Here is an 11,755-nt window from a genome sequence, read left to right on the forward strand (position 1 = left end):
CTGACACTTTTGTCAATGGAATAAATGAATTATCACTCTTTAATATCATTTGTTCCATGTAAAGAATGGGACAGTGTTTCTGTAACAGCTACAGAGCAAGAGGAATAAAAGATGGGTTCAAAATATACATCATACGATATTAATTTTATAGTGTATATATCATGCTTTTTAAACAATGAGGTAGTTTTGAATATACTCTTTCCTCCAGGACAATGTTTTTCAAGCTATAGGTCAGAAAATCAATTTAGTGGATTGTAACTGGCATTTAAAACAATAACAGAAAAGAAATTAATGTGGATTGCATACAGCAGAAATGCCATTTTCTCAATCCACTTGTTTCAGTTATTAATTTGCACATATATGTAGGTATGTACTGGGTTGTAATGTCAAATTTATTTATTACTAAGGGCTGAGGTTAAAAGGTTTTAAAATAGTGCTCTAGGCTCTTGACAGCTAGGGATGAACTCTTTTATTTAGAACTCAGTTTCAGGAGTCAGGCCTGTGACTCCTCTCTCAATTAATTTAAAATTTCCCCATTCAAAACCAAGTGTGCTCTTTGTGTTAGAGCACTTTTTAGGTTAAAAAGTTTTAAAATTGTGCTCTAGGCTCTTGACAGCTAGGGATGAACTCTTTTATTTTGAACTCAAAGTTAAGCGTCCCCTTAAACTTCATGTTTCTTTTTCAGGGTGTTAAAAGTTCACAGGCCTGTGACTCCTTTCTCAATTAATTTACAAACTTCCTGTTCAAAACCAAGTGTGCCTTTGTGTTCACCGTGCTGGATAGGAGCCGACAGCAACACACAGGCCCCCAGAACACATCTCTAGATTCCACTAGGTGTCGCTCGGTCTTCGTTTTGGACAATCAGAACATCTCTTACTAGGGATTGGTTAAATAAGTCATATCTGTTCAGTGGAATACTCTAACATCATTAATTGTAGGCTTATATTTATTGGCAAGAAAGCTAGGTATATAATATATTGTTATGCATGGCGCAAGAATTAATTTAAAATACATAAAGTAGAACCCCCACAGTTGGCCACCTCCCTTGGTTGACCTAAGTTTCATTGACTAGACAGGTACCACATGTACGTGTCAGTGTATGTATAAGGCCTCGTTCCTTATGTTCAGACCACCTCCATATGTTGACCAGTCTGTTACAGTTCCTTGGGTGGTCAACTTACAGAGGTTCTACTGTATTTATAATTATACCTACACATATACATCATATATAGAGACAGGGTGCCAAAAGAAGTATACACATTTTAAGAAAGGAAAAAAAAAACTGTATTAAATTTATAATTCTCAAGTCATGTTTGGCTTCCGCAATTACAAGAGGTGCTCGGCATGACTTGTATTCATCTTTTGTTATCGGTATATAATCAGTATTACAATTTCAGTAGTTTTTTCCTGTCTTAAAATGTGTATACATTTTTTGGCAACCTCTGTTTATGTGCATGTGTCTATCTTGAATGTTATATGCCTTATCTGGAAAAAATGTTGCTTGTGTTATCTTTAGGTAGTGGGTGCTTATTTTTATCTTATTTTCTGAGTGTTTTATAATCAATACTTTTTCTCTATAATCAGAAAAAAGCTGTTTAATTCCCACCTTGAAAAGACCAAATTCTCATTTTATGCTTTCTGTAACACCCTTGGTATAATCTGCTATCTCTATAACTTGCTCATCAAATCGAGATTTTTATACCACATTTTAGAGAAAACCATCTAGTTATAAGAAAACAGGATGATCAAAGGGGGCAATAATTAAATCAAACATTAAGGAGCTATGCTCAAAATAGGGACAGGAGTTTTGTCCGTGTTACCTCTGCCTATATGTGCCTGCATGCCCTCACCATTAGGGTGCTACTTAATATGGAAATTTCTTCCATCCAGTTCTCTCCCCTATCCTCGGCTCCTGTAGGTTTAAGTCAAGATGAACATCAGGCTTTGACTATGAAGAACACAGCTTGTCTATAGTCAGGCTAGGAGGTACCAGATCTAAGCAGAGGCTCATCCTTCCCCTCTCCCTCATTTTATACGTACATGAAGGAAAGCCATGCTTCTGTGTTTCTATCCGCATGAACTTCTAATTGAGACTAAAACCTACATGAGCTGGTGGCTAAACCAAAATGAGTACTATGGTAGCAGCTTGTTCTTGGTTTTGTTTTTCTGCCCAAAGATGGAAAAATGAAGGCCAGAGCCACATGCCTGGGTTCTCGGTGCTCATCTTGCTGCCATCTCTTGGGATTCTCCTTTTCTTTGAATTCCTAGCTCTTTGGATTTCTACACAATAGGCATGTTAATAATTAATTTGAGCTTTAACTGAAGTTTGCTGGCAGGTTTGCTAATTGTTAACCGAACTTTTTTCTACCCACAGAGTTTTTTCAAACATTATTTCTCCTAACAAAAATAAAACTTAACACCTTAAAAAAACCTGATGCCTATAAAACGTACTTTAAACTGTCAATTAAACAACAGCAATATTAGGTAATATTCATGGAACACTTTTCATGAACTTGATACTATTCTAGGGCTTTAAAATATTAAACCACAGACATTCCAGCAAGATTTGGACTCAGCTTCCCAAGCTGAATCAACTTGCTTTGTAGATTTTCTGTGAATTTCCAATGAACTCTTAGTTTTCACATCTACTATCTTGCCAATCCCAAAGAGTGTGCATAGATGCTACCTTTCTTCATCCTTTGCAGTTGTATTTAGACCTTTCACGCACACCTTTTCTACTGTGTTACTTTTGGCTTTCCTTTGGATAAATATGACTAGGTTTCTGCTCATAGTTTTGTGTAGAAAACCTGTTTGGGGACAACTATATGTATCCATATTAGCCTTTTGAAGGACCTCAGTAGCTCTACTTGCTTGTACAAAAGCTTTGGTGTAAGGTGCTTCTCAAACTTCTACATCATACCTTCTGGCTGGCAACTTGCTTATTTGAAGTGTTCAGAAAAACAGGGTCTACAGACAAGGCTCAAAGAACCACCCCATGGAAATCCATGTTGCAGGAACCCAAGACTCTTCCAGCACATCAGGCACAGTAGCCAGAGACATAACAGAAGTTGGTATTTGGCACCAGTGATTAGAAGGAGTGTGTGGGGATGGAGCAGTGTCCGTGGGAGGCTTCTGCACCTTAAATCCTTCTACAAAACTGGTAGAGAGCTCTCAGTGTTCATTTGTATCTCGAAACGAGAATTTACCTACATATCCTTGTCTAGTCTGTCTTATAGCCAATTGCCCAGATTTTCCATAGGTGTGGAGGGAGAGGGAAGCTGAAGATATAGAAGGTTTTCAAACTGTATGGCAGGGAACAGTAGTTCCATGCCCTCTCCTTCCCTCTTAGAGAGTGTCAATGCAAGTTAATATTAAGGGCTCTCAAAGTCCCCTGGCAAAGAGATCTGATCAGTTTAATTTAACCTAATGTTTCCCAGGTATTTGGCGCAGAACAATCTTAGCTTTATGCAACATTTAGTTGCAACTTTCAGAAGACTCATTCTTGAAAATGGTACTGAGGCTTCCTTCTCCCCACCTAGCACTGTTGGGCCTGTAAGCCTGTGTGGGGCTGCAGACACAGGATGGGGTTCATTAAAATTGTCAAGAATAAGGCTTGCTTTAAGAGACACCAAGTGAAACTGAGAAAACTATGAGAGAGTAAAACTGATCACTATGCTCAGGAATGCTTGTGATAGAGGATAAAAATAAGTACAACACACTCAAATACAGAATGATAGTTCATGTCACTAACAGGGATATCATTTGTCAGACTGCTTAAGTCCATACAGAAGGGGAAATGATAGTCTACGCAGCATTTGCACATAAACTACCAGAATATGGTGTGAGGCATCTTGTCTTGGCCTGTTGCTGGCCCCGTAGGCTTCTCAAAAGGCTTGGCATGGACAAGGTCTCTGAAGGCCAAGTGGAAGTGACTGGAGATGGACACAGTGTGGAAAGCACTGGTGGCCAGCCTGGAGCTTTTGCATGCTACTGCCAGTGGGAGTTGTGCAGGTCTTGTCACAACTCCCACTGGCAATAAAGGTTTTGGGGCCCTGAAGGGAGCTGCAGGTGGAGGCTTGTCCATCCCTCACAGTACTAAACTATCCCCTGGTTATGATTCTGAAAACCAGGAATTCAATGCTGAAGTATGTTGGAAGAGTATCATGGGAATATATGAGTTATCTATTGGGAGAAGATGAAGAGAACAAGAAACACTTCTCTCAAGACATAAAGAACAAGGTTACCCCAGATGTGATGGGAGGTGTGTAAGAAGGCTTGTGTTGCTATATGAGATGGTCCACTCTGTGAGAAGAAGCCCAAGAAAGAAGTTAAAAAGAAGAAGTGGAACTGTCCCCAAATGTCCCTTGCCCAGAAGAAAGATCAGGTAGCTCAAAAGAAGGCAAATTTCCACAGACCCCAGGAGTGGGCTGCTGAAAGCTGAACGAAACAGCGATTTTCTCTCAGGAGTTTTCAGGCAAAAACAATAAACTTATTAGAAAGAAAAGGAGAGGAAAGAAAGAAAAGAAAGAAAGAGAGAAAAAGAGAAAGAAAGAAAGGAAGGAAGGAAGGAAGGAAGGAAGGAAGGAAGGAAGAAAGAAAGAAAAAGGAAAAAAAAAGAAGTACTGACAAGAGTTTCTGTAAAGGTAGTCAGACCATATATAGAAAGCAAATCAATGATACTAACCCCAGTCAGAATGTTTCCTAATAAACCGATCTCACATGAGCATATTAGGTCAGTGAAAAAAAACACGGACACCAAGCACGATCTGTCTTTTAGAATAATGGGAAAAGCAGATTAAGCCCTGTCTGAGTGGTGACTGCTGGTCTTCTGTTAGTGATACGAGTGCTCGACCTGCTGACTGAGGATCTCTGAGACAATGGCTACTGACCTCACGACAAAAGCATGTTGCCTGGTTAGCACGTTTCTGTCTGGAGGCTCTGGACAGTCACTGGGAGACTCATTTTCTTTCCCCCTACATGTGAACAGTCACTGTTAACTAGTCACTACTCCTTACCTGAAAGTGTTCTCAGCATGTTTAAGTTTGTGAGTCATGAATTCCCCATTCTGTGCCTTCACTTCTGTAAATCCTTTCTTTCGATCCATGAAGCTCTTAATTTCTTCTTTGGGCTCTTTGTCCTTTTTAATCTTCTCATCTTTGATCTAACCAATAGTAAATACCAGGAAGAAACATAATGATAAAAAAAAAACTTATTAGATTTTGGTTAGTATCACCAAGTAAGACCTAAAATTTGTCAGGAAACCAGAAAACTCAGAGGTAAAGCAAACCAGCGTGGTAGAGTTGGGGTCAGAGGAAATTCTTAGAGTCTGAGCTATGGTCCATTAGCCTGTGAATAAAAGACCTTGACCACATTTTAGGAAGGCAAGATCATCCCTGACCCCACTGGGGTTTTAATTTTTTAAGAGTGGTATGAGTGTTACCATTTGGAATCTATTGGGTCTGTAAACTTCATGTGAGCTCTTTACAGTTTCCACTGGGAAGAGTATTTACTGTTAGAGTGGCTTTGGTGTAAGAATGGCCAGGTTGCTTGGACAGGGTTCTTCTCGGAGAAGAGAATCTTTGAGAAGAACACACATGAGGAGAAAAGAGGAGGTTAGCTAAATAACCAAGGTTAGCTAAATCTGCCAAGCTCATTACTTGTATTTTTATCAAATGAGTAATCAGGTCCCCAAGATGGGACACACGATAACCCTACCTTTAGGAGGAGGACTTGAGGGATATGGGATTCGTAGGGTCACGTTTGCAGTCACCTAAACCATTACAGGGAGCATGGAATAGGGAATACTGCAGAGTTTATCGTGGCTTTCATTGCCAGTAAGACTTTAGTCCTCGGGAAGTAGTTTGGTGATTTTTCTGGGAGACAGAAGATGACACACGGAGGGCCGTAATACTTTGTGAGTTTTGTGCTCCGCATGGTAAATGAGCCAGGTAAACTGAAAATAAACTGAATTCATGTAGCTTTTTGCAGAGGAGGGAGAGGAGTTCAAATTACTTCACCTATCATCTCACCCATTCTTAAAAGATGAGTGTGAAAACAGGTGAGGTTCATGATTATTCTTTTCAAAACACACAGTTACAAAGCACTGGTGTTCTAAAGAAACCTAGGAGGAAGGGTTGGCCACACGAACTTAGGGATCAGGTGCTGCTGTCTGGGGTGCTCCTCCCGGCCTGCTCACTCACCTCTTTCTACTTATTCTTCAAATACCCTCTGACCTCCTAAAGTGCATGTTTACCAAGAAGAGTACATGGTTTCTGCTCTTTACTGATGAGCCTTCAACAGTTCTTCCATTTTGTTATTTGGGGGTTATTTTGATTACATTACTATGATGAACTATTCATGACTGTGCTGCCCCAATTAGTTAAGACTCTAGCTTTTTTCTGGGGTATATGCACCTAAGATGTTCCTTGGACACACTCTGGAGAGGAGAGCTGTGTTTTGTATTCTCTCCAAGAGCTCTGTCTGCCTGTCGGGAAATCTGACTTTTGGTTTCAGTGCTGTCAACAGACCAGCTGTGTTACTTGAACAAGTCACCTAACTTCTTGGGGATGCTGGTCCTATGTATGTGAAAAGTTGGGATTGGAGTCGAGAAGCCCATCCTAATCTGTCATCCTGTCATTTCCCTCTTGGCTCCTGGTTGGTCGAGAGAGGTCACAGCAGACAGAAGCCTGGCTTGCAGTGCAGCTTGACTGTGGCTCCTTGGTGGCCGTCCCTGCCCCCAAATAAAGTGGTGTTCCTTAGACAGGCAGGAGGAAGCAGAGTGTATTCTCACTGTGGCCCACCATGGTGAGGTCTAGCCCCAGTCACCATGGACTCGAGTTTATATTCTGGTTAAGAAGTATCTGGGGATGTGAATTTGGAGGTGAGGGGGCTCCATTTCAGGGTTATCCCTAAGACAAATTCTGAGTCAAATCTCACTGTATGTAGAGAAATTCCCTTAAACTTATTTCTCCTGTTTTGCAGCTAAAATATTTCCAAACTCCCAAAATGTGTCATCTGATTTACTGGCCCCAAAATGTCTTTAAAACAGATTTATAAAACAATACATGGCTAACGGAAGAAAGATAGGCCTCCCTCCCTTTTTTAATTGAAGATCCGCCTTTATTGGCACAGGGTCTTAGTGCATGGTAGGCTTATCTGCCTTTGGGAAACTCTCTTAGAAACATTCTCAATGCAATAATGATGATTTGAGTTTGACTGAAAACTATTTTCTCTTTCTGGGCAATAAATAAATAAAGTGCTTTCATAGAGCCTTTACGTTTTATTTTTGAATTCTGTGGCAGAGCCAAGCCAACTCCATCGGATTCTGTGCCCCTTGGGAAAGGCATTAGGCCTTCTAGGTGAGAGTGTCACCATGAGGGAAATCTGTGCTGAGGGGTTGACAGGTAACAGAGTATCCTGAAAGGGTTCATGGGCGTTATACACAGACAACATTGGCATGCTCTTAAGAAAGGCCCTGAGCAAAGGGCATGATCTGGATTTTAAAACTCTGGATGTGCGGAATAGCCAATGGACCAACACATGGGTATGTGGGGGGAAGTGACAAATTCTTGTGCTAAACAAATACTCAAAAAGTTAAAGGAGCAGGTTGAAAAGGATTGAGATGTGAGTCTGGAACACACTGCATTATTTGATTCCAGAATAGCTTTAAAGGCTGGGTACCAGCTACAGTTTTTTAGATTAAAGTTTAATGTTGTTTTTCTGTTAGAAATCAGAAACAAAACAAAACAAAAAAACAAAATAAAAAACCCCCCAAAATAAAAAAGTCCTGGGTGAAAAACTTAAAAGGGGCTCTTTATAATTGGAGAGGACTGAAAGAAAGCTAAACTAAGTTTCAAGGTTGGCCATCTATCTGCAGCGGAGAAGGACAGCTTTTCCGTTTTTGTTTGTTTGTTTGAAGACGGGGGCCTGATCTCTGGAAATGATTTCTCTAAGAAGTTGCACATGGTATTTGTGCTTAGTTGCCCAAGTTGCACAGGTCCCTGGAAGGGAGAGTTTACTTTTTTTTTTTTTTTTTTAACAAAAAGGAATAGAAAAAGAAGTTGTTTAAAATGGCTGAATCATTTTAAACCTGATTTAAAGCTGCCTACATAAAGTAACAACACAGCTTGGGGGAAAGGGGAAAGAAAACTTAGTCTTTGAGCCCGCAGTTCATGTACACAATATTAAAAGGGGGAACACAGATATTTTTTTTTTTAAGTGTGGGTTGAGGAGCGTCTCTGGCCTTGTGTAAAAATGGAATGTGCTGCAGGGCAAGTTGAGAAAGGGACAGGTATCAAATCCTTCCCAGGAGTGGACGCTGCTGGACTGGGGCCTTATCTGAAAGGAGGCAGAACGATTACTCCCGGGGAGCCTGTGAGCCCTCTCCAGCGCAGGCCCACAACGCTTTGGTCACTGAAAACAAATTTGATCTTAATTGAATGAAAATTTCAATATAGAACTCCCAAGCTATTTCGTATAGCCTCCCTTCCCCCAGGTGTTCAAGCATTGAGTCATCACTTTAGGCCTGCTTCCTCCTGGAGTCAGACATTCCCCCAGGAACTTTCTAGAAGATCCCCTGTGGGACACTTCTGTTTAAATTTAGCGCTGAAGTGACTTCCATTTTTTTTGTTTTGGTAGATGACTTTGTACGGTGTTCTTCTGTCAGAAAATGAAAACAATGTTTCCCAACATGCTCCACTATTCCCTTAGCTACCCCGGGAGAGCTAAATTCCGTTTTCAGTTCTTAGCATCTGCACTGCCTCCTTCCCGCAGATGGCCAGGGCTTACTCCCATTCAATTCTCACTCCCAAACCACAGGTTCTATCAGAAACAGGGAGGAACATGAACTAAAGGTTCTCATTTTCACATGCATTTTATGAAAAATATTTAAGAAAGTAAATCCCTTATTTAATCTAGTTATCTGTTTCCTAACTATGGATTTTTCTGTTTAAAATGTTGGGTTTTCTTAATAAAGGCCACACCAGGCAGGGAAGTGTAGCAGGAGCCCATTTGATTGGCACTCAAGGGCTGCAAATCACCAGCCCTCTAGGCAAAGTAATTCAAGTCCTCCTACCTCTGCTAATTCGGTTTTATCACGTTCAAGTGCTATGAACTTAGTAGCTATAGTCACAATTTTTAGGATTCTTTGGGGCTTATATAAGCACAATGGTTAAAATGAGGTGAGGTGTTCCTATGTGACATTCTGAGTACCTCCAAGTGCCATGACCTTCTAGCCGCATCAGCCTTTGGTCCCCTGCCTCGTTCACTTACCCACGGTCACACACCCCGGCACCTGTTCCCGTGTGTGCCTCAGAAATGCAATGCAGAACATATGGCCACACTTTTCTTTTGGAAACCAAACATCATCTTCAGTTCATCAAATTTTCTACTGAGATGTGTGAGGATAGTTCTCCTTTGAAAAGTTAAAGCATTAATCAAGGCCAATTGGAAATATTTCATACTTGTAGTGAAAGTAGGATGGCTCAAGGGGGAAAAATAGCACTCAGAAGAGTAGAAAGCAGGAGAGGATGATTCTAGCAATGTTTCCCAAGCCTCTTTGACTTGACTTTCTCACCCACAGTAAGAAAGGCAATTTATATGACAACGCAATATTTACTACCTATGATGTTCTTGGACGCTTTGTATTGCATTTCACTTTGCTAAAATGCCAATTGACACATTTGACTGATTTTAAGATACTCTGAGCTTGTCTGACCATTTCATGAGTCATGAGCCAGGGCTTGGAAAACACTGGATGGGAGGTTACAGGGTAGAGACTGTCAGACCCGACGTGTGTGGACACTGCTCTCTGTCACTACACGATCAGAGTACTTCTCAATCACATTTACCTCTTCCTTTTTGAAGGTGGGCTTGTCTTCCTGGGACTTGTCTCTTTTGGCTTGTATTTTAGCTCCCCTTTCTTCTTCCTTTTTATTTTCAAGAATGGCAACGTCACTCGTGTAAAAGAAGCCCTTTCTAGCTTCTAAGAGTGAGAAGTGCTCAGCTCCCTGTGCACGCAGTGCAGTGCAGAGGGCTTCTCTGCGGCTCTGTCTGTGCTCACCTGCCCCTCCGTGCCCAGGGTGCTGAATGGCGACGTGGGTGCTTTCTGCCTACATTTTCTCATGTGCCTGCCACTGTGCTCACTGAAATCTGGCACCACGCAGCGCTGCCGGTATGTGTTTACAAACCTTGTGTGTGGGGTGGTGTGCTTTGTTCACGATCTCAAATACAGCTGTGTTCGCGAGCAGGAGTGATTGACAACATCAGTGCAGGGCAGACTTAGAGAGAGATTGCTCAGGAAAGGTGAATGTGCAAGCATCTCTTTTTTCATTTTCTTTTTTTGGGGGGAGGGTGATGGTAGTAGTGGTTAGGTACATGCTTTCAATGCAGTCTTGCAGATAGGAAAAAATATCTTTTGTACCCTACAAACACTCCCCTCACCCCAACTATTTTCACCTTTCCTTGGGCTACAGGAATAGTGTCATCCAGACGGTGAAAGAAGCAAAATGTGTGCTCTTAATTATCAATCAGTTTTAAATTGACACTATCCCAGATGAATGGCTTTCTGCAAGTCTCCATTAATTAAACTCAGGTCTACATGATGGCAAAGCAGGCTTCTGACACTGTAAAACAAAAGGCTTCAACCAGCTCCCTTCCCCACTTAATTACCAGTTAATTTCTGGGGATTTATTTTTGCCTTCTTGAGATGAAATGGTTTGACTTTTTTTTTTTTTTTGAGACAGAGTCTCACTTTGTTGCCCTTGGTAGAGTGCCATGGCGTCACAGCTCAGGGCAACCTCAAATTCTTGGGCTCAAGTGATCCTCTTGCCTTAGCCTCCAAGTACCTGGGACTATGGGCGCCCACTAAAATGCCTGGCTATTTTTAGAGATGGGATTTCACCCTAGTTCAGGCTGGTATCCAACTGGTGAGCTCGGGTGATTCACCCACGTTGGCCTCCCAGAGGGCTAGGATTACAGGTGTGAGCCACCGCGCCCGCCTTAACTAGTATTCTTTTTGTCAGTTTCTCATCCCAATTTTTATAAATTTTTAATTGAATATCAGACACATAAATGAGGTGAGGTGTTATGAGCCTCTTGCCTCGTGTAGACCTATAAACAGAGGGAAGATGTTAAAAAGAATGAGTTTAGATGCAGATGAAAAGAACCATTAAGTCAACACAGCACCACCACATATATTATCTTTGCATTGATTCATTTTTTGGTACTCATAACAACCAAGCACAGAGCAATTAGTTTCTCTCTGGGTGTCCCAGTAAATTTGGCTGATTAAATGTTTAGCCATCAACCTCTTGCTTCATGCTTGCATATTGCTATGGCCTGAAAAAATGAATAGCTCGCCAAATGATCAAGCACGCAGGCTGTATGCATGTGGCCTCAGTTCCGTGTGCATTACATTTCTCATAAGTCACAGGCATCACACATTTGGTGCAAAATGTTTACTGTACCTGTTTCTTTAGGACAGATGTCTGCAGTTTATCTTCTTGCACTTTCTTTTCATTTACCCACTTCCCATCTCTTTTGTCGTCTACCTTTCCTGCTTGTACCTTTGTCTCTTGCAATATATGTCTTTTCTCTTCTAGCTGCTTGTTGAGTTTCTGCTCTTCTATCTTAGCCTTCTCCTCCTCTGCCTCCCTCCTTTTTCTCTCCTCTGCCTCCCTCCTTTTTCTCTCCTCTGCCTCCCTCCTTTCTCTCTCCTCTGCCTCCCTCCTTTCTCTCTCCTCTGCCTCCCTCCTTT

The 11,755-nt window shown here is 41.4% G+C and overlaps 1 protein-coding gene and 1 pseudogene across 9 annotated transcripts in view; one reads left to right on the forward strand and one right to left on the reverse strand.

Annotated features, from left to right (window-relative positions):
- Positions 1-11,755, reverse strand: part of CALD1 (caldesmon 1) — a 215,626-nt gene that overhangs the window by 19,174 nt on the left and 184,697 nt on the right. For 8 of the 9 annotated variants that reach the window (XM_023514226.1, XM_023514228.1, XM_023514225.1 and 5 more), the window contains one exon: positions 5,016-5,161. In XM_023514226.1, the coding sequence (XP_023369994.1) occupies positions 5,016-5,161 (146 nt within the window). Of the gene's footprint in view, positions 1-5,015; positions 5,162-9,848; positions 9,927-11,465 lie in introns of all 9 variants that reach the window. The other variant, XM_023514231.1, reaches the window with a different exon arrangement.
- On the forward strand, positions 1,340-4,442 carry LOC100956602 (annotated as a pseudogene).

This window comes from Otolemur garnettii, unplaced genomic scaffold (assembly GCF_000181295.1).
Source record: "Otolemur garnettii isolate 467f Iridium unplaced genomic scaffold, OtoGar3 scaffold00049, whole genome shotgun sequence".
Taxonomy (NCBI): domain Eukaryota; kingdom Metazoa; phylum Chordata; class Mammalia; order Primates; family Galagidae; genus Otolemur; species Otolemur garnettii.